Below are 23220 nucleotides of genomic sequence, written 5' to 3'. Positions count from 1 at the left end.
AACTTTGCTCTTTCTCAGGGATGTTGGGTGTCTCCTCCAGCATGGTCTTGGATCACAGCCTCTTTAGAGCACTTTCCTAAATGCCTTACAAAGAGTCTTAGGTGCATTGTTTAAAACACCAGACACCACTTATGTTTTGTCAGTGTATCTCTGATTGCATCTTTTTCTATTTTCATGTGTGGCTAATTAACACTTAAACTTGCTGTTTAGGGAGTTTCTCTGTTCAGTGCTTCAGATGGATCCACCATGGGGTCGGGATGGAGCTAATTCTCCTTGGACTGGCTGGATGGAAATGGTTTCAATGAATATTTTTAAACTGAGCCAGAGAGTGAATCAAACATGAATGACCATGAGTCACTTTGGAAAACAGCCCTGTTGAAGGCTCAGGGGTGACGTGCCTGCTGCAGACAGCTCCACTCACATGCCCAGCAGCTGCACGGTGGCTTTGAGGGTCCTCCCAGCTTGTCCTCAGCTGCAGGGTTGTAGCTGCCACCTCCTTTGGGTGTGGGGAATGGTGTTACTGAGCGTGATGAGTGCAGAGTATAAATGAACCTGGGTATCTGTCATGTAAATGCTGTGTTGAGGGACTTGAATGTGATATAAAGGAGCTGGTCTCTGTGCTGGAGAGCCCTGCTGGGCAATTGTCCGGGAAGAGCCACGGCCCCACTGAGGAGGAAGGCATGCTCCCAGTGGGTTTGGTACAGGGATCGTGTCAGACATCCCGTCTTGACGTCCTCCTTTTCCTGAAAAATCCCATCATCATCATCATCTTCAGCATGTGTTTGCAGCAGGGCTCAGAGAGTGCAGCTTTGTGTGACATCTTTTGACTTGGGTGCATTTTACTGCCTTCCCTGAGCTTGAGTGCTGCCGGTCCCCTTGGATTGGCTGTCCTTGCAGCCCTGGGAGGGGTCCCACATCATACAGGGTGTACTGCATGATGCAAATAATGTTTTGCAGAGATGAGGGCTATGTCTCCTGGAGTGGCAGATACACCCAAGGAGGTGAGCCAGACCCCTTCATCTGTTCCTTAGATCTCTGGACCACATAAGTAGAGACCAGATGGCAATGGCTGACCCCACTGCTGTCTCTTCTGTACAGCTCTGTCCCATGCACCTTGGGGGTAAATGTGTGAGGTTTTTTGCTTTAGTGACTGAGGGCTAATTTTCTTGTTCTTTTTCTCTCGTAAAGGTAAACCCCACGCCACAGGGTACACGAGCGCTGCTGAAGATGATGTACTGCCCACACTGCCGAGGACTCATGTCGGTGAAGCCCTGCTACAACTACTGCTTTAATGTCATGAGAGGCTGCTTGGCCAACCAAGGGGACTTGGACGCTGAGTGGAATATTTTTATGGGTAAGGCAGTATGAGTTAAAACTGCATGTAGGTCTTCACTGATACTGTGTCCCTCACCTGAATAGCATTGTGAGTGACTCTGCTGAGCTGCAGCAGGTTTTTCAGGTATCTGTGATGGGTGTCTTTTCTTTCCACACTTCTGTGTACAGCACACCTTTTGCCATTTACATTAACCTCTAAAAAAGTGAGAATGTTGTGCCAGTGACTTGTGTTGCTGCAAGGTTTAGGAGGATGGAGGTGGCATGGGCTTGTAGGCTTGGAATGTTTCTTCTTGCTGGACCAAGCATGCGTGCAAGCTGGTTTTTCTATCCTACTTATACCTTGTTGTCACCATACAACTGTCCTTCCTGAAGTCAGTTTTCTCCTTCAGCAGCCTGGGAGTCTCCTTGCCAGCCATGAAGAGCTTTGGGAAAAGCTGTAGGGCTGGATTTTACACTAAAAAATTGAATAGGACATGTCTGAATGTTTTTAAACAGCTCATTTGGTGCTCGGCCACCATCCTTTTGCAATATCAGCAGGTCTTGCATGACATTATGCGAGTGCTTTTGCCATCCTCTTCCTCCTATTTGTTATTTCTGTTCTGTGCTTATACGCAGTATCATTCAATACATAAAATTTAGACTGAAGTGTTAAATTCTACCTTGGGTGAAGGCTCATCAGAATTGGCAGTGCATCACATTTTGGGGCACAGGCAATAGATTATGTTAAATGTTTTCATTTGTGCTGCTTTTCCAGGAGGTTTGATTTATCTGTGATCAAGCATCCTTTGGGAGCAGTCACTTCCCTCTAGTTAATGTGTGATGAAGTGCACATGTAAAGTATCTACGGCTACTGAAAAGGCTGTGGTACTCTTTCCATTCCACTCATGGAAAAAAAAAAAAAAAAAGATTGTTAGAAAGAAAAGATTTCCATTTCACTAAGTTGTAAAAAAAAAAAAAAAAAAAAAAAGGAAATTGCTGCTAGCTGACATTTCAGGCTACATTTGTCTTAGAACTTGTTTTCCTCTGTTTTGTGCACTGGATTTTCACTTTGCTGCCCATGCCATCTGAATGTGTGCAGGGTGTTATTTTCAGAAGGCTTTTTTTTTGTGTGTGTGTGTATTCCATATAGGGAGCTAAATGTGACACTAAGTTGGATTTCCAAGTCATTCTCTGGGTGGATGACACCCTCCTCCGCTCCCTCCCCCCCCCCCCCCCCCCCCCCCCCCCCCCCCCCCCCCCGTCCTCGCAGCCATCTTTCTCATGAGAATATTAAGTTTTTCAACTATGATTGTTGCTGAAATAGCTCAAAGTGAGGACACTTGCAAACATAGTCCAAGTAGAAAAGAAGAATCCCATGAAAGGGAAGGACATAATACCAGAAAACAGACAAAAGCACAAGCAGCTAATTGCTGTAGGTGGTATGCGACTAAAAACGAACCTCCGGGGAAGCCAGTGAGCCCTGTCACACGAGACTGATCAGGGACTGCATACAATAATTACGATTATTAAACAAGACAAAATAAATACATGTGATTCCAGATTGGAAGCAAAGCTTTCTTCTTGCAGTGCTTCTTCCTCAAAAGACTTCTTGCCCACTCATTACTTAAGTATGGTGAAATATGGGGTTAGAAACTAGAGGATATTAATCATAAAAAAATTAGAAGAATACTAATTAAAGGATAGGCATTCAGATGGTGTGTATTGCTGCTCTACAAGAAAAGGCTGCGTACAGGAACAGCAGGGGAGGAATGCAGGGGTGCCTGATAAGGGGCAGAATAAAAGACAAGAATGCAGGATTACCAAGGACACTGAGACAGGGAGGCGCGTCGAGCCCCCAGGACCAGATAAGCCTGGCTTCAAAGCTTGAACTATGACCAGAGGATCAGTGGGCATGTGCAAGACAGCAAGGTCAGAAGTTCATCTCCGAGGAAGACTATCCTTCTTCATCTCTGAGACCCCCAGGACGACCACCAGAGACACCTGCGCAGGCGCAAAGGACTGATAAGACAATTAACATACGAAGCGGAGAGAAGCCAAGAAATGAATATGTATAAGTGTATTGCGAAATTTGATGCATATGTAACAATCTAGAGGTTAAAAGAGAATGGGAGTGAGGGGCGCGGGTGCCTTTGGGAGCTATCCCGCATCGTGCCCAGCGCTGAATAAATTACATACCTACTCTAAAACTCACTTTGTCTCTGAGTTTTAGAGTCTTTCCGCGTGTCATTTTGGCAACCACGAAGGGACGTTCTCTGCCCAGCCGTAGGACCGGCCGGGGTGCGGACTTCCTAAGGCGCCCCCGGGATTTTCCCTGGAAGGACCTCCGCTTCTCGAGTCGTTCACTGCGGGGGCAGACAACGACCTCCTAAACAGCGGAGAAACGGTATGTATTTCTTTAAAAAGGGGCCTCGTAAAGACTATTGGTAAGCCGCCCAGAGACGTCTGGGGCGCACAAAGAGAGTTTTGGTGGGTTTGGGCTTGCAAGCGATTGCTGGGTCAAATGTGTGACCAGCGGGAGGAACCGCTGACCGAGAGAAAGGCAGCGGGGAGGGGTTCGCTGACCGTGGGTCAGCCGCTAGCGATTCTGGTGGTGAATCGAGCGAATTCCTGGTTTATTGCCGCTATTTGGTTGAGTGTGCGAGTTTTCCTAAAAGTTCGGATGTGTTTTGTGTTTGGTTTTGTGAGTGCCTGAAAGTGTTTGTGAGCTAACCGTGGGTTTGAAAGTTGCGATGTGTTTTTGAGGTAATATTGCCATTGTTGAAAGGTGTAATTGCAGTCAATTACCGCTTATATATATTCCTTCCTTAATGTGTGCATGAGAAAACTCTTTGCATTTTTACTTTTCGTATTTTCTACTACCGCGTATCTTTTAGGTTTGTTTAGTGTGGCTGGCTTGGAGCTCTGCTCTTAAGGGTGTTTCTTTTTTTATTCTACTTTGATGCAGTGTTTTCTACAGGGATGGATTATTGTGAGTATTGTCTTCAGGGTTTGTGTGATAAATGTCGTTCCAGCTTAGTGATGTTTGTCTTAATGTTTTGTGGAAAGCAAGTGGTGTTTTTTTCTTGAGTAGAAGATTTAATACTGATGCTCATTGTGGCATACAGGGTGGTGAAGACCCTAAACCAGAGATTTTAGAGGACTTCTGTGAAAGATCACAAGCAGTCCCGGAGGTTTGGAGTATAAAATAAAAGACTGGGTAGAGACTATACAAAAGTGTGAAAAAGATTTGAGTAGAAACAGAACAAGAAAAAGAGATAATGGGATCAGGAGAGAGTGAGGGAATCCCTAAAGCAAGCCCTCTGGGCTGTATTCTAGCTCACTGGAAGGAGATTGCAAGCTCGGGAGGTGCAGAATCCAAACACACCCTTGTAAAGTACTGCACACAGTGGTGGCCTTTGTATCGGCTAGAAAATGGAGCTAAATGGCCATCGACTGGGACTTTAGAATATAATGCTTTATTGGAGCTTATGCTTTTCCTCAGACGTGAAGGGAAGTGGTCTGAAGTTTCGTATGCAGAAATGTTTTTCTCCCTCCGAAATCATCCCGAATGGCAGAGGGACTGTGGGATCAGAGCCCCCTCTGATCCCCTGGTATTAGCCCTTGAAAAGGAAAATAAAGCTAACAGAAAGCAGCCTAAACGATGCTGTAGTACCTGCTCAATAAACCAGCGTTGCACAAATCGTGACAAGGTTTATCAAGCAGAGGCACAAACGCAGGAGTTACTAGCTTTATCTGGGCCACCCCCTGAGGAGCAAAGGGGACAAAGGGGAGCAGATTCAGCTCCCTTGGAAGGGAGACAAGCTGGGCCGTCTGCTCCTCCATGCACCTCTGACTTACAAACAGTATTATATCCCCCATTGCTTGACAGTGATAATAATGATGAAGAACCTTCCACTATCACAAGCAGTCCCATAGCATCTCAGACCAGAAAACAAACAAGGGAAATTTATACAAGCCCCTTTAAAGGCAGCAGTGGGACCCGAGAAAGAAACAGTGTTAGTTAAAGTCCCTTTCTCTACAATTGACTTAGAAGGCTGGGAAAAAGTTGCCAAGAATTATAGGACTGACCCAATAGGAACAGCTAAAAGGTTAAGATATATGATTAAGCAGCATAACCCAGACTGGTCTGACCTCCAGTTATTATTGGATGCACTAACAGAGACAGAAAAACAGTTAGTTTTGAAAACAGCAGGGGATTTAGCAGAAAACTTTTGTAAGACAACACAAGAGGATGTTAAGGATGTTTTTCCTCTCCAGGATCCAGGTTGAAATCCAAACAATGAAGGGCAATTAGTAAAAATAAGAAATTATCAAGAATGGGTAGCAAAGGGGATGGAACAAGCCATCCCCAAAACTATAAATTGGTCAGCCTTGTATGCAATTACGCAGACTCCCTCCGAAACTCCTTCTGAGTTTCTAGATCGCCTGAGAAATGTGATGCGCCGCCATACACCATTAGATCCTGAATCTGAGATAAGGATACAGCAGCTGGTAAATTTATTTCTAGGGCAATCTACAGAAGATATTAGGAGGAAACTTCAAAAGCTCCGGGGACCAGAGGGAAGGAATTCAGAGGCCTTGTTAGATGAAGCATGGAGGGGTTTCAGCAATCGAGAAGAAGGATATAAGCAACGGATAAGAAAGTTAATGGCAGTAATAAAAGAAGAAGGAAAAAGGCAGCAGGAACAAGAACCACCTAGGCAAGGACCACCCCAGCTGAGCAGAGACCAGTGCGCAAACTGCAAAAAAATTGAACACTAGAAGAATGAATGCCCTGAACTAAGAAGAAATGGGAAGGGAAACCGGGGGTGGGAGGTGGTAGTTGCTCACGCAAAAGATGACTAAAGGGGACCGGGGGACCTTACCCCAAGAGATCTACTGGTTATAAAAATAAAACTGGAGAAAGAGGGGAAGGAGGTAGAACTTATGGTGGACACGGGGGCAACATTTTCAGTTTTAAATAAAGCCTTGGTGCTAGTGGAGAATGATTATGTTAGGGTGCGGGGAGCAACTGGCCAATCTGAAATAGCATATTTTTGCAAACCACTCACATACAAATATAGAAAACAGTGAAATATTCATAAATTTCTATACATGCCCAACTCCCCAGATTCACTCCTAGGGAAAGATCTATTAGAGAAATTAGAAGCAACCATTTCGTTTAAAAATGGGGAAGTTACTCTACAGATAAATAATCAAAAATATATAGAAGTATTGAGTTTAATACTAACAACTACTGAGGCTAAAAAAGAAATTAGCAAGAAGATACTAAACCAAGTGTTTCCAGGAGTATGAGCCTCCAATGTACCAGAAAAAGCGAGAAATGCATTCCCAATACAAATTAAGCTCAAAGAAGAAAAAAAATCAGTCAAAATCAAGCAGTACCCCCCTAAAAAAGAAAGACAGAGAAAAAATTAGTCCAATAATTGAAAATTTCTTACAGCTAGGGTTGTTGAGGAAGTGTCAATCTAACTTTAACACTCCTATCCTGCCTGTCTGCAAACCTGATGGGTCATACAGGGTTGTACAGGATTTATGGGCTGTTAACAAGATAACTGACAATCTCTACCCTGTGGTGGCTAACCCATACACCTTGTTAACATGTCTAACACCAGAGCTAATTTAGTTTACCATTTTAGATTTGAAAGATGCCTTCTTTTGCCTCCCTCTCCATGAAGCCAGCCAGAAAATTTTTGCATTTGAGTGGGAGAGTCCTAAAAGTGGATGCAAAACTCAGCTCACATGAACAGTTTTGCCTCAAGGATTCAAAAACAGCCCCACCCTGTTTGGAGAACAACTTGCAAAAAAACCTGGAATCCTGAGAAGCTCCACCAGGAGAAGGGAAACTGTTGCAGTATGTAGACAACATCCTAATAGCCACCCCCACAGAAGAAAAATGTGTAGCCTGGACAGTAAGCCTCTTAAAATTCTTGAAGCTTCAAGGGTACAGAGTAACAAAGAAAAAGGCTCAAGTAGTAAAATAAAAAGTGATCTACCTGGGCTATAAAATCAGTGCTAGACAACAGACCTTGGGGAGAGAGCGCATAGAGTCAATATGCCAAACCCCAAGACCCCAGACAATAAAAGAACTAAGAACCTTCCTGGGCATGACGGGATGGTGCAGACTGTGGATTTATAACTATAGATTACTTGTGAAACCCCTGTATTCGCTCATTGCAAATGGGAGCAGAAACCTCCACTAGACAAAAGAAACCACACAGGCCTTTGGTCAGCTAAAAAAGGCCCTCATGTCAGCTCCTGCATTAGGACTGCCAGATGTGAATAAACCATTCTTTCTTTTCTCTCATGAGAAACAGAGGATTACCCTGAAAATACTGGCACAGGACCTAGGCCCATACAGAAGAGCAATTGCTTATCTCTCCAAGCAGCTGGATGCAGCAGCTAAAAGATGGCCGGGTTGCCTCAGGGCAGTGGCTGCAGTTGTGCTGAACATTCAAGAAGCCCGTAAGTTCACCCTGAGCCAAAAAATGACTGTGCTAGTGTCTCACACAGTATCTTCAATACTAGAAACAAAGGGAGGCCACTGGCTTTCCCCACAACGATTCCTGAAATACCAAGCTATCATAGTAGAACAAGACGATATAAAAATAGTAGTAACTAACATTGTCAACCCAGCTTCTTTCCTTAGCGGAAACCAAGGAGAACCAATTCATCATGATTGCCTGGAAACCATTGAAGCCACTTACTCCAGCCACTCAGACCTGAAGAACACCCCTTTGGATGATGCAAAAACCTAGTTCACCGATGAGAGCAACTACATCATGAATAAAAAAACAACATGCTGAGTATGCAGTTACCACATCCAAAGACTTGATCAAATCAGAATCATTACCAGCAGGTACCTCTGCACAGAAGGCAAAAATAATTGCCCTAACCCGTGCATTAGAGCTATCAAAAAAAAAAGAGAATAAACATTTACACAAATTCAAGATATGCATTTGGGGTAGTACATGCCCATGGAGCCATCTGAAAAGAAAGAAGACTGTTAAATTCACAAAAAAAGAACATTAAACATGCACAAGAAATAATACGACTGCTAGAAGCAGTTCAACTGCCTGAAAAAGTAGCAATCATGCACATTAAGGCACATCAAAAAGTGAGCTCAGAATTGAAAAGAAGAAACGAGCTGGCGGACGGAGGACAGAGAGGCAAAAAAAGCAGCAAAAAGTGAAGTGACAGTAAAAAAAGCCCTGATTCCCGATGGCCAAATCTCCCTAGAAGGTAAGCCTGTGTGCAATAAAAAAGACAGAGTGCTAATTGAAGATCAAAAAAAACATATAACCAGAAAAGATAAGCAGTTACAGAAAAAAAAAACAACAACAACTACAAAAAAAAACTAGTTATCCCCTCTCATTTACTATGGCCATTAATAAAAGAAGAACATCAAAAAACACACTGAAAAATTGACACTTTGTATAATTACTTAATTGAAAAAATCACTGCCAGTAACTTATATGCCACTATCACTCAAGTAGCCCGGCAGTGTGACCTTTGCCTCCAGACTAACCCTAAAAATACCCCTAAACCAAACCTCAATCAAATTAGAAAAGGTCATAGACCTAGTCAGCAGTGGCAAATTAATTTTTCAGAATTACCAATAAAAGGATATCGATATTTATTAGTATTAACAAATACCTTTTCAAGATAGCCAAAAGCTTTCCCCACCAGGACTGCCAAAGCCCAAGAAGTAACCAAAGTGCTGCTGCAAGAAATAATACCACGCTTTGGAGTTCCAGCCACAATATCTTCAAATAGGAGACCACATTTCATTTCAAAAATAGTCCAACAGATTAGCATCTGAGCATAAACTGTGAACTTCACACACCATACCGTCCCCAGTCAAGTGGCCAAGTTAAGAAAATAAACCATTTAATCAAGCAACAAATTGTGAAACTAAGGCAAAAAGCTAATTTGCCTTCGCCCCAGTCCCTCCCGTTAGCATTGCTGCAGATTCGAACTAAGCCCAGAAGTAAAGAAAAGCTGAGCCCTTTTGAAATGCTTTATGAGAGACCATATAGTGTACAGAAAGGGATATCCACCCAAATTGAAGAAAAAAGACTGACTGCTTATATAATAGCCTTAAATAAACAACTCAAAAAAATTAAGAAACATGTGGCTGGAACTCAAAGCAAAAAGCTAAATAGGCCAGTGCATAACATACAGCCTGAGGATTATGTGTATGTCAAGTCTCTTTCAGAAAAGACCTTGAAGCCACAGTGAGAAAGACCATTCCAAGTGCTTCTCACCACTTTCACTGCAATTAAGATCCAAAAACAAAACGCCTAGATTCACCACTCCCGAATAAAGAAAGCTCCTAAAACCTCTTAGAAAGTAACACCAGGAGATAAAGGACTGAAACTAAAATTCACTCAAACAAAATAAGTGCACTGTAGGTGAAAATGTTTTGTAACCTAAGCTGCAAGAGCTTAATTAAAAAAATTTTCTTCTTTATAATCATAATTACAATCCAAAAACTGAAAAATACCTCTAGCCAGAACAATGCTGAGTGGCCCTGGTCCCAAGCTTTTACCTAGTACACTGAATCCATGAAAAAATATTCTAATATAAAAGATCTAAACCTATCAACTGTGGTTATGCATAAAAACCAAGTATATAAAAAACAAAAGTAGGAAAAAAACCAAAAGTTGTAGTCACTCCAAGAAACTGTAGGAGAGGGAATCAAAGTTGAATATCAGCTGATTAATAAAACCACTCATAAAAAAACAATCCAAATTAGTGCTTCATCCACTCCCACAAGCAAACACAAAGAAATTTGTAGTCGTTCAAATAAATTAGACTGTTGGTATAATTTCACCCTAGTACAGACTGTTGAAGTAATCTGCCTTTAAGCCCACGATAAAATTAAACTCTTCTTCAAATTTAGAATAAATGCCACAACTAAACCCATTACAGCCGACACTAGCACTCCAGCCCAAACCCAGATCATGTCACCCAGGTTTGGACCCAAAATTTATGAAATAGGCCCATATGTAATAAAAAACATGGGTCAACAATTGTTGTCTAATCCGAAATTGTCTCTCAAGCGTGTTGAACTATTGATGCAAACTAACATCTCTGAGGTCCAGCCAACCTGCTCTTCCTTCCTAAAAACATCCTTTAAAAGCTAAACAACATAGTTGCAAAAACAAGCATACACCAGGGGTAGAATGCAAAGAAATCTGACCAAAATGTTAGAAACAAAACTAGAAGTTCTGAATAGAATCGATTCAGAAATATTAATGAACAAATTGGCCACTGCAACAAGTGATCTAACTAAATTAAAACAACCTTTACAATCATCTTTGTTGACATTAAAAACTAGTCAGTAGCAAGTTTCAAAAGTGTTGGCAAGTTAAGAAAAAGCAAAAGACCAAGACCATAAATTAATCATAGATGCACTTAGTACGGCTCAAAATAATACGTCCTTAGCTTTTAACTGTATACAAGCACAATTGTAGTTGCAGTCAACAGCTGCCTTAGTTATAAGAAAAAGAAGCAAAGAAACCTTTCCAATTGAAGTTCAAAAAGCTGTCTGGGACAATGCTACTGATTTTGAAAAAAAAATTCAGTCCTAGTAAACCCTGATAAACTTCACCTATAATCCAACCATTAACACAGCTACTGCTTTTGTGCTCATCATCCGCAATGCCACAGTTTATGTTATTCACCCCATTATGGCATTAAGACTAAATCATAAGAAATCAGTGCTCTACCCTTCAAAACACAGAACATGAGCACGGAGAGTGGGTGAAAAATAGCAAACTATAAATCTGAAATCTTGCATTTCCCAAAACCAACAAAAGTTCATTTGTAAAAGTAACACAATCGATGCTCGAGATATATGTCTTAATACTGAACAGAGTGTTTGTCATTTTGAAGTTCATTCAAACGCCAGTCAAAAGACTGTACTTATATATATTAATCAAGGTTGTGTATGTTTAAAAACTGCCTGTGCTTTTATAGAAATAGACAAAAATAATGTAACTTTATTTAACAAAAATCATTCTAACCACTGTATTTGTAACTTCGTTAAAATTTTAGGGTGTGACTTCCTGTATTTAGCACCAGTTGTTTCCCACCAGCTAGTCAAGTCTGACATTACAATATATCATAACTTATCACCCACACCTATTGGGATGAATCTCACTTTAATAAAACAATTAATTGATCATCAGGACCTTGCCAAAATTTTAAAAAGTATTCAAAAAACTAGAAAGCAAACTTTAATTACTATCCATCATGACACGAGAAATAAACAAAGTTCTGCAAAAAATAAAACAAGATGCAAGTTACAATAAGTAAGACTCACTCTTTGGATAGTCACTCACTGCAACTGAAATCCTAAATACAGTAAGTCACCCCATTATTATCTTATTAATATTAGTTGATATAAGTTATGTCCTGTCTTTTGTAATACTTATTTAGAACTAGAAACTGTTACACCGAGTAGTAATATTAACTTCTTTATCCCAAGTACATGGCAAGGCATTAAAAGACACATATCATAAAAACTAAAATTAATATTAAATAAAAAAAAATTACTGCCTTATTGAAAAGGGGGGACTGAAATATGGGGTTAGAAACTAGAGGATATTAATAATAAAAAATTAGAAGAATACTAATTAAAGGATAGGCTTTCAGATGGTGTGTATTGCTGCTCTACAAGAAAAGGCTGCGTACAGGAACAGCAGGGGAGGAATGCAGGGGTGCCTGATAAGGAGCAGAACAAAAGACAAGAATGCAAGATTACCAAGGACACTGAAACAGAGAGGCGCCTCGAGCCCCCAAAACCAAATAAGGCTGGCTTCAAAGCTTGAACTATGACCAGAAGATCAGTGGGCATGCGCAAGACAGCAAGGTCAGAAGTTCATCTCCGAGGAAGACTATCCTTCTTCATCTCTGAGACCCCCAGAGACACCTGCGCAGGCACAAAGGACTGATAAGACAATTAACATATGAAGCAAAAAAAAGAGAAGCCAAGAAATGAATATGTATAAGTGTATTGTGAAATTTGATGCATATGTAACATTCTGGAAGTTAAAAAAAATAGAAGTAAGTAAAAGGCGCAGATGCCTTTAGGAGCTATCCCGCATCGTGCCCAGCGCTGAATAAATTACATACCTACTCTAAAACTCACTTTGTCTCTGAGTTTTAGAGTCTTTCCGCGTGTCAATTATGTTCCAGACTTTGGTTTCTCTCTCTGTTTGCCACTCGAGACAAATTAAATATATCTGGTGTTTAGGGCAGGACATATGCCACAATTATCTTGTGTATATGTTTAAAGGTTTAAATAATTAAAGAAATAGCACCCCAAAAAATTCCCCGCAAACCACCTCACAAAATCCCAAAAACCCACCTCCACGGTCTCTATGAGATTTTGCATTGTGGGTTTAAGTGCCAAGTTATGGGAATGATTTATTACGAGTCAAAAGCAGATTTTGAACCTATCAAATCAACTTAAAAATAGTTAAATTAGAGAACTTGTAGCAAGTGCTGCAAGTTTATATGAATGTGAGTGCATGTGAAATACGCAGTTGTGTGTGCTAGTGGGTCTATAAGTAAGTCAATTATGTAAAGCTGGGATATAAAGTTTGTAGGTTTTTTGAGACAAGAAGACTTCGTAATTCCCTATTTCTCCAAAGTACCATTTAAAGCTGAGGAGTATGAAATAATGAACAGAATGTACTCTTTTCTCCCTATTAACTATCTAAATTATTTCTCCCTCTTTTCCTGACACAATTGTACACCAATTAGACAGGGGTATACTTTGTTTCAAACAGGCTGTTGGGGGGTTGGAGCTTTCCTGAATGAACAGTGTTAATCTCCAGTGCCTTTTCATGATTTTTTTTTTCTCCACAAAGGTTTACTCTGCTCAAAGATGTCAAATTCAGGCTCCATATGCATATCTGGAGCACTATGTGCGCAAAGAATTTTTTTTTCTCCTGCTAAAAAAAAAATGTTAATGAATGGTCAAGGTCTTCCCCCTTCTTCCTTCCCCTTTTCAATCAGATTTTGGGGTTAAGACTGAAAACTGCCTTTTGTTCTTCAAGTCAGACAGTGAGGCTGAAGATGTGGGTTTCTGATTATTGGTGGCACAATGAGAAATAATTGCTTTCCTTCATGAGAGTGAGGTACTTTGTTGCCAAGGATTGTCTCAATGCCAGTAGCAAGGACAAATGTATGCAAGAGGAAAAGGGTCTTTAAGGGACGGTGCTAAATGGTGTCTCTTGGTTGTTTTTTTTTTCACCTAAATCCATTTTTATCTCCCCATCACAGGGAGGAGAGACAGTCTTTGTCATTCTGTGTGTTTGTAATACGTGCCCGGGGTACATTCTTCACTCTGCCAGAGTTGGTTTTTTTTTTTTTTTGTGAAGCAAAGCTGAGCCACCTCACTGTGGCTTATAAATATCATTTGCTTTGCACGAGATCTGGGGCAAATAATTGTTATTTGTAATCAACTCCTCTCTCCTCTCCATAATGGAAAATCTTTTTCTGAGAGATGAGTTGCTCAGAGGGTTGGTTCCCGGAACTGGAGCAGGAGCCTCCCCTCCTGCGGGCAGCGGTGCTGGCGGCACCCTGAACCCCAGCCAGCCTTAGCAACATCGGACGGGGCTGCCAAGAGGGAACCACTCACTGCTCGTCACCACTGCTGTGGGGACACCAGCCAGCTCCTGGTGGGAGGTAAAAGTTTGCAGTATGCCTCCAAAATCAAAACTGTGGATGAGGCAGAGCCTCCCCCCATCCTCAGCCCTTGCTCCTCCCCACCCCTTTTTAATGAAAGTTTATTTTGTTTAGTGTTCCTTGCCGCCAGTATCAATCTCAACTCCAATTACTACTTTCCTTATCTTTTCTCGACAGCTTTGGCAGCTCTGCTGGAGGCCGAATGCATTTTCTCTATCGGCAGTCAAAGCAGAGGCTGCATTCCTGGGCTGTGATACATGGAACGCCATGGCACCCCTGCTAACAAAAGACCCAATTCGCTCTACATTCCCATGGTCTTGTGGATGGCCTGCCCAGCTCAAAGTTTACAAAGATGCCAAACAGCCAGAAGAATTGGGGTTTATGTTTCCTTTCAGTCTTTCACAAACACTTTATTGATCTGTGGCCTTTCCTGGCCACTCAGAGAATTAAGTAGTTACAAAATGGAATGATTTTTCTTTAAAAAAAACAAACACAAAAAACTCCTGTGCATTTTGTGTGTTTTGTTATCTGTCTATTCATATTTTTATTTAAAATGAGCGGCTTCCTGCACACTGCACTGGGATATTCTTTATGCACATGAAAAACCCCAAAAGCTTTGACAATGATGAACACATTTAAGTTGTGCTCCACTTGTTTACAAGAATCTCCATTTGGTAGCACATCAAAAGCATTTTTCTCTCTTCCGGCACAATGGTATATTCATGCTAGCAGTCATTACTCAGAGATTTGCAGCATCACTTTATTGGAGCCCACCACAATACAGTCTAAGACTCTTTGTTTCACTTGTTATTACCATCTCCTTTTTTTTTTTTCCCTTTTTTTTTCTTTTTTTTTTTTTTTTAATGGATTTAGTTCAGACCTGTTTGTAGTCCCTGACGGTGAAATTCCAGCCATGCCCTGCAAGAGTTCTGTCATTGATGCTGATGGTGCCTGCAGAATGAGGGCCTTTCCTTGGGCCTCCACCGGAGCTCACTCCCTAAACACCCACACCTTGGTGTAGCTGAGTGAGTGAGAGGGGGTTAATTAATGATAGTCCTTTAACTAACACCCAGCAAATCTTTAGAATATTGAGTTTTCTTTTAAAAGTGGATTTACAGGCTAGGAAGGCATCTGCAATTCATGTTGGGGGTTATGGTGTTGGATTATTATTATAATTATTGTGTTATGTTGTTGTTTTTATTAATAATAATAACTTTACATACTCAAATAGCTTAGTTGTATATTCTTCATCATTTGTGGGTTTTTTAATGTACTTTATTTAACAGGACTTGGGCACTAAGGCAGAGCTATTACTAAATTGTTCAGTATGTTCAGTTTCTTTATAGGGCTTTAACAGATAGCCAGAGCCCACAGAAGTTTTTTGTTTGTGCAAAGTGCCTTCTGCACTTAGGAGGAGGATGAATGTCATGAGAAAGATAATTAGACTGAGTGTGAAACACCCATTTCTCATTAATGGAAGGGACCAGGCATATCTTAGGAGCAGGGACGAGCTACTTGAGGCCAGAGGAGCTGTTCTGTCCTCACCACTCAGGCTAGGAAAAATTGAAGAATTACATGCAACTGGAAAAAGAGGAGTTTGTGGCAGAACATCATGAAGTGATGCAGGAGAGGAGATCAGCAAACGCTTTGGGGTTGAGGGACCACAGTGAAAGCTAACAGTAAATTAAGGTTGTGATGGGTGAGAAGAGACAAGAGCTTAGTGCCAGGTGTATTCCTGGACGCACCTTGTGGAGGAGAACCAGAGAGGGCTTAAATGCAGTGCAGGGTGTAAGCCTTAATGCCAGTAATAATTTCCCAGAGGAAGTAGTGGATGGTCCAGTAGCTGCTGTGTTTAATGATGCATTTGATGAGGACATGCATGTGGGCACAGGAGGAGTGACCCAGTGTTGGCTGAGAGACTTTTCATCTCCCCTTTCTTAGAGTTGTGCCAAATACATCATGAGTGCACAGTATTCACCCTGCTCTCACATAGACTCCCCCCCTTGTGCAAATTGTCCATGTAATGCTAGGAATTGCAATCCCTTGGTTTCCCCAGGCAGGAAAAAGCCTGTAGCTGTCCATAAGGGAAAGATGGTATCAAGGATTGTCTTGGACTCTTGCATGTTGGTGCCTTGTGCTCAAAACCAGCATGAGGAAGCTGATGGCTTTGAAAGCAGACTTGAAAAACAAATGACACAAGGCAACCTTTAATAAATGAGCATGGAAAGGAAAGTGTTAGTAATGCTTGTTCTGATGGGAGGAGCTGATTACAGGCTGCTGTTGGCAGGCTGTGATGGCTTTTGATGTACATGAGCCTGTGGTTTGGTGCTGGCAGCATCTAAGTGCCTGGTGAAGGTGTATGCTCTGGGAACCGAGCAAAATGTTTCCTGGAGATGTGTGCTGGTCAGAGGTGACACTGCAGTAGTTAATGTTCGTGTGCTCAAACTCTTATCCTTCTTAACTCTTATTCCTGAAGCTCCTACATTAAAAACCTTTGTTTTTCTCTCTCTGTGTTAGATTCGATGCTGATGGTAGCAGAGAGGCTGGAGGGACCTTTCAACATTGAGTCTGTCATGGATCCCATTGATGTGAAAATTTCGGATGCAATCATGAATATGCAGGAGAACAGCATGCAGGTGTCTCAGAAGGTAAATGGGCCAAGAGGACACTTGGGATTTTTTTATTTAATGTGTTTTATTTCCCTATTCTTGTCAATATGTTTTTTCTTGAGTGCCCTTTCAAGTATATATAAAGCTAATGTATTATTTTGGGCAGGGGCTGTGTTGGAGCCTAGAAAAGGGAGGCTCTTGTGATCTTATTTCACTAAGTCCTTTCCTTCTCTCACATAGGTTTTCCAGGGATGTGGCCAGCCAAAAACACTTGCCCAAGGCCGGACTGCTCGCTCTGTCTCTGAAAGTGGTTTCAGTGCTCGTTTCAGACCCTACAACCCAGAGGAGCGACCAACAACAGCTGCTGGCACGAGCTTGGACCGACTGGTGAGTGCCTGGTGCTGTTGGTGCCACATAGGTGCTTCATACTTGGGTACCACAGTGTATAATATACCATTTTTAATTGATAGGCTTTCTTAATATTCCTTGGCTATCTTAAAACTCTCTAAGGGGTGTAATCTGCCCATAGCTATAGACATTAATTACCTCAACACTTCTGTGTCAGAGAAGTGCCTGTGTTAAAAGCTTGGCTTATGAATAATATGTGTTTGAGGAGCAGTGTTTAATTTTGTTTAAAAAAGTAAATCAACCATCAAAACTCACAGCCTGAAAATCTGGCCTGTACACGTCTCTTGTGATAAAAAATACCTTCCCAACTTCACTTTTACTGAGCATTTGGTATTCTGGATTATGGGATTATGTCTTGTGTTCCTTTTTTTCTTTTATTCAATAGGTTGCTGATGTGAAAGAGAAGCTGAAACAAGCCAAAAAATTTTGGTCGTCTCTCCCTGGCAACATTTGCAATGATGAAAAGATGTCTGTAGGCACTGTCAATGAGAATGAGTGCTGGAATGGGAGTGCCAAGAGCAGGTTTGGTGATGCTGCTGCCCCTGGCTAACCCTTTCTCTCTCACCCCAGACTTTCCCTATGTCCTGACCCCTCTCCCTGAGCCCTTTTCTCCTACAGGAGTGATCTCAGCTTGCCCAAGACAGGCTGCTGCCATTACCCCTTCTGTTTTTGTTGATGGGAGAGCTGGAATGTAACACCGAAGTGTTGTCCAAGCTCTACATGGGGGTTTCTTTTAGAGGAGGGAACAGAGTGTAGATATTCAAACAAGTCATCTCTCCTTGGACTTAAACCCCTAGTTGTTCGTGGAACTGGGGAGATGATCTGTACAAAATCCTGTATCGCAGCCACAGAGCAGAGGTGCTTGTGTTGTCTGATGGCGCTGTTGCCCCAGTGCCCCCAGTTGGTGTTTCCACCAGGAACTGGTTTCTTCGTTGAGCAAGGGCAAGGGTGATGGAGGGTGGAGACCTTCTCCACTGCTGAGGTCAGTGGCATGAGGGGGGCCAGTGGTTTCATTCACACTTTTTATGGAAAAAAGAGTTACAAAACTTTTTTCTTTTTCTTGTAAGGAAGAAATTGCCAACATATGAGTAAGCCAGAGTTTTTCTGTCATATGGTTTATGTAACTGTTTAATTTTTATTTTGGAAATAAAAGTGGTGGGGGTTTTTTGTTTTTTTTTTGGTTTTTTGGTTTTTTTGTGTGTTTTTTTTTTTTTTTCTGTTTGCTTACTGAGGAAATAAGCACAATCAAAGATGTTCCATTAAAAAAAAAAAAAAAAAAAAAAAAAAAAAAAAAAAAAAAAAAAAAAAAAAAAAAGCAGTTGTCTGGGGTTCTCCAGCAGTTTTTCTAAGTAATAGCAAGTTCTGCCCTTGATAGTTTTGGGCCACAGCACTAAGCCAGACCTTATAACTTTTGCACTGTTTTGTGTGTGCCTAAAACTCTGCCATACTTTGCTAGGGCAATGTTACAGATGCATGTGACAAGAAATGGCTCTGCATCCTGAAATATTGTTTATCAGCAGCTTCTAGGGGCTTTTCATAGCAGATACTCCCAGTGTGTGCAGGGGCACCAGTATCGAGGGGAGATGGAGACTTGGCAGCACTTGACAAGGAGACAGGGCAGGCTGGATATCCTGTGTGGGTCAGGCAAGAGAATTTTCTTTACTATTTTCTAAGGTAGAAGTTTGGTAGTCTTCCACACTTTGGTCTCAGACTTCTTTGAAACATATATTATTGATTGCAAATAATAACAAAACTGTCACCACCAATTATCATCATCATTGTCACTCATATATAGGACAGGGTTTGAGCATGCTTTTCAGAGTATGCTTACATCTCACTGCCTGGTGTCCAGGATCAGTAGACTATGCTAAAGGCTTTTCTCTCTCTTGTGATACTGATGTTGGCATCATAACTAAGAAAAGTAATGTTTTCTTCTGTTAAATTGATCTTTCTAGCAAGTCAGGTAATTGAAGGAAAGGGGAATGCATCCTATCCCTGCTGTATAAGATGATACTCCAAATACCTGTGTCAGGAAATGTATTCTGTTGGGTTTTGTTGCTCGGGCTCTCTTTTAAACCAGGAGGCTGTACATGTGTTCTGACCTGAGCATGTACACCTTTCTGAAGCTGAACATCTTGGCTCTCCCCTTCTCTGATGTGTGGGGCTACAGGACCTCATCTTCAGCATCACAGATGTTTCTCCTGCTGGGGTTATTAGGGAAATTGCATCTCACATCTGCATGGTGAGAAGCACACATTCAATATCCCAGCTTGATGATTAAGGTGCATTACTCAAAGCTAGAATGACACTTGCCTCCTACAGTTACTATAGGTTTCTGTGGGATAACTATGGTCTCCAAGGTTGTTTTCCCAAAAGTGTCATCTAACTGGTATCAAGGCATCTCAGCACCTTGAATTGCTCTGTAGCCTGAAGCGAGCTGATTTATGCTGTTGAAAGCCATTATTAAAATAAACCCCAGATCTTCCTTTTCTTTTCAAGTTGGGGGGAAAATTGTCAGTCCCCTGCCCTTGTGGAACAGTGTAAATGAAAACATTGCTTCATTCCACATGCTGCAGAGATTGCAGGGAAGGGAGATGATGTAAGAAGGGCTGTGTGAGGTTTAGCATGTGGAAGGATGCTGTTGGGATCAGAATATCACCCAGACTTGAAAGCAGGGATGGCATTGCAGAGTTCCCATGGTGTCATCCTTTGGCATGGGACCTTGCCAAGCTGCAGCTCTGGTACCAGCAGGAATGGTTTCTTTTCAGGTATGACTTTGCAGTGACTGGAAATGGCTTAGCAAATCAAGTGAATAACCCAGAGGTTGAAGTAGACATTACAAAACCAGACATGGTGATTCGCCGGCAAATCATGGCTCTGCGGGTGATGACCAATAAGCTGAAGAATGCCTACAGTGGGAACGATGTCGACTTCATTGACATAAGTATGTTTGCTGGTGTTTGCCTTTTGCGTTTTCTTTTTTCCCTTTTAATTGGATTTCATGCTAACACAGGTAGCTGGTTAAGCTTCAGCTGTGGGTAAGTGTGTTAGTGAAGAGGGTGGGAACCCTCTGACAGGCTATGTGGGGAGGAGTGTTCCCACAAAGCCATAGAACAGTTTGGGTTAGAAGGGACCTTTAAAGGTCATCTAGTCAAACACCCCTGCAATGAGCTGGGCCATCATCTACTACATCAGGCTTCTCAGAGCCCTATCCAACAAGCCTGACCTTGGGTCTCTCCAGAGATGGGGAACCTACCACCTCTCTGGGCAGCCCATGCCACAGTGTTTCACCACTCTCATCATAAAACCGTTTCTTCCTTATATCAAATCTAAATCTACTTTCTTTTAGTTTAAAACCATTACCCCTTGTCTTAATGAAACAATCCCAGCTCTCTCTGTCTGTCCTTATAGAAAAGGTGTTCCAGCTTCTGACTATTTCTGTGTCCTCCTCTGGACTCTCTCTGGCAGATCCTTCCTATGCTGGGGACCTCAAATCTGGATGCAGAACTCCATGTGGGGTCTCATGAGTGGAGTAAAGGGGGTGAATCCCCTCCCTTGACCTGCTGCTCACAGTGCTTTTGGTGCAGCCTAGGATGTGATTGACTTTCTGGGCTGCAACCATTGCCCAGACATGATGACTGCACACAGAAATCACATTAACCAGGGGACCCACGCTTACCTCTCATAAACACCAGAACAGCCACACTCCTGCCTTTTCCCCCGGCTGTCTTGTGCAGCCAGCAGAGGAGGCCAGCAGGTGTGTTTGTTTCCCCAGGTGAGGAGAGCAGCGGGGAGGAGAGTGGCAGTGGCTGCAAGCTCCAGCAGTGCTCCCCGGAGTTCAACGCCACTGAGGTCACTGGGAACTCCAACGAGAGTGACAAGACGGTGAACACTTCTGCTGCCACCAGAAGCGGTCTATCACAAGCAGCCTTGCTCCTTAGCATTTTGTTCTTGGCCATGCAAAGACAATGACGATAATTGTGCAGCATAGGGGGAGGGGAAATGACTTTTATTATCAAAGGTAGAAGGCACCTGCTTTCACTTTTATACCATCTAGAGACTTCGGTTTTTAAGTTAATGGACAACAGTGTACAGTTTTTACTATGTTGCCACTGGTTTTAAGATACTGATTTTTTTTTTCCCTTGCTATCCTGGGAATAACAGGAACAGGAAGTACAAGTCTACCCCATTCACCAAGAGTCCATGTTAGAGGTGAATAACAAAAATGTATATACAAGCCTGTAGTTAGCTCTGCATTTGTGTCTATCACTTTTTTTTTTTTTTTTTTTTTTTTACTGTATTTCTTATGAAAACAAAAACCCGAGGGTCTTCTCTTGGTCTGTGACAAGTATGTGTTTCTGAAATGAGAAATATCTGTACAGAAGCAGATTTTATTTATCTTATGAGGAAAAAAAATTGCCCAACAAGCAGAAAATATTTCATGCAGTTAACTTCTCATTTATCCACATTATGTTAGTTGCCTTATCTGGAGAGAAGTGGAAGTCATTTGTCTTTATTATGCAGTAAAACAGAAGCTGAAGGCAGTACTGGTCATCATGCCAAGGGCCCCGTTTGCCTAGGGCATCCATGCCAGGAGCAGGTTGTGCTTGCTTTACAGGAGGTTTGGTTAAATTGGAAGGGACTACAGAAAATTCCCATTCTGCAGATGCTGAGAAGAGTTGTTTGTTCCCCAGGATCCTTGCAATTAGCTGTAACTCCTCTGGGTCAGTTCCCAACATGGTTCCTCCATGGGAATGAGGCATTAAACTTTTTCAGTTGGAAACAACTTGTCGTCTCGCAGATCCAAATGCCAACATGTATATTGTCTGCACGTGTGTTAGGTGAATGCTGGATTGATTTTTTTAACAGTTTAGGTTCTGGTTTTAAGGAATCCTGAGTGGGAGGGCAAATGGAGAAGAGTTGGGTTTGTTTTTGCAAGAGTTTTGTTTCCTCTCTGATGGGGGCAAAAGAGAAGGAGCAGGTACTGTTGCAGGTACATGGAAGCAGGAGCTGGCAGGGCTGAAGATGCCTCATTTTGGGTGTGTTTGATCTCCTGGGAGCTGATGTCCAGCACCTGTAGCTTTTCGGCACTACCTGAGACACCCTCCTCTCTCTACCTGTGCTGTTGGAGTTGGAACAATGTTGTGGTGAACAGCAACTCATGAATAAAAGAAATGTATATTTTTAAGAAAAGAGATAAAATAATTTTTAAAAGGGTTTAACAAAAGCAATGTCTTTTGAAAGACTCAAAATTATTCTGTATGTCTCTTCCTGCTTTGGATAGCCTTTAGGTCTGGCCGGATGCCTGGATCTGGCCAGGAGAGCAATCCAGAGAGAAAAGGTTTGCTCTATTCCACCTTTATGTCATAAAGGATAATTTTCTATTTTTATATTGAAGCATTAATTACTTCTTAAAGCTCAGGGACAGCATTATACTCAACTTTATTTTCACACCAAATTTCTGCAAAGTTATAAAGACAGAGTATTCTTGGCTGGTATAAATAATCCTGGAGGCTTAATTTTACTAGAAGAGGCCAGTTATTTATTAAAACATGATGTTAGTAGAGTTAAAGATATTCCAGTTAGATTGTTTTTCTTTAGAAAATTAATCATGGAACCATAAAAATGAAAAAAATTATAAATTTATATATGGGAAAAATGGATTGTAAATAGCTAAGTTGTCTTGCGAGAAATTGGAAAATGTGCTGATACTTAGAAACTACCTCAGTTCTGAGGAATTTCCTTTCTAGCTTTGAGTGCTATTGCATTTACTTGGTAGAAGTGAATCTGGTCTCCAATATATAGCTGAAAGAGTTATCCTTATAGACCTTGTTAGATTGTTTTTAGTTTAGAGGGTTGAACTACATCCAGTTGTTTTCTTTCAGCAAAGTTCCCTAACAAAGAGAATTTCTGAATTAAATATTGCTGATGGTTTCCATGACTTTTTCTGATTTGTTTAGTTTCATGGCATTTTCTGATTGCTCTTTAATTATTTAAATTGTTCTAGCCATTTGAATTTTAACCCCAAAATAAACAAACCTTAGATTCACTTCCATTGTAAATATATCGCAGTAAGGTCTGATAACCCTTCTGGCTCATACTCAGCTGGCAGGCCAGCAGAGTTAAATGAAGAAAAGAAGAATAAAAAAAATAAAACTTCTTCAGA

At 41.6% G+C, this 23220-nt stretch overlaps 1 protein-coding gene across 1 annotated transcript in view; it reads left to right on the top strand.

The window, feature by feature from the left end:
• The window catches only part of LOC136373456 (glypican-4-like), a 117628-nt gene extending 94633 nt beyond the window's left edge, over nucleotides 1–22995 (top strand). Inside the window, 6 exon segments of the mRNA XM_066338353.1 lie at nucleotides 1189–1354; nucleotides 16555–16685; nucleotides 16887–17033; nucleotides 17440–17576; nucleotides 19823–19998; nucleotides 20830–22995. Coding sequence (XP_066194450.1) covers nucleotides 1189–1354; nucleotides 16555–16685; nucleotides 16887–17033; nucleotides 17440–17576; nucleotides 19823–19998; nucleotides 20830–21026 — 954 coding nt within the window. The 3' untranslated portion in view covers nucleotides 21027–22995.
• Nucleotides 22996–23220: the final 225 nt, after the last annotated feature.

Source organism: Sylvia atricapilla, chromosome W, assembly GCF_009819655.1.
Source record: "Sylvia atricapilla isolate bSylAtr1 chromosome W, bSylAtr1.pri, whole genome shotgun sequence".
NCBI lineage: Eukaryota > Metazoa > Chordata > Aves > Passeriformes > Sylviidae > Sylvia > Sylvia atricapilla.
Note: the sequence above shows the minus strand (reverse complement) of the source record. Positions and strands in the feature narration are given on the sequence as shown.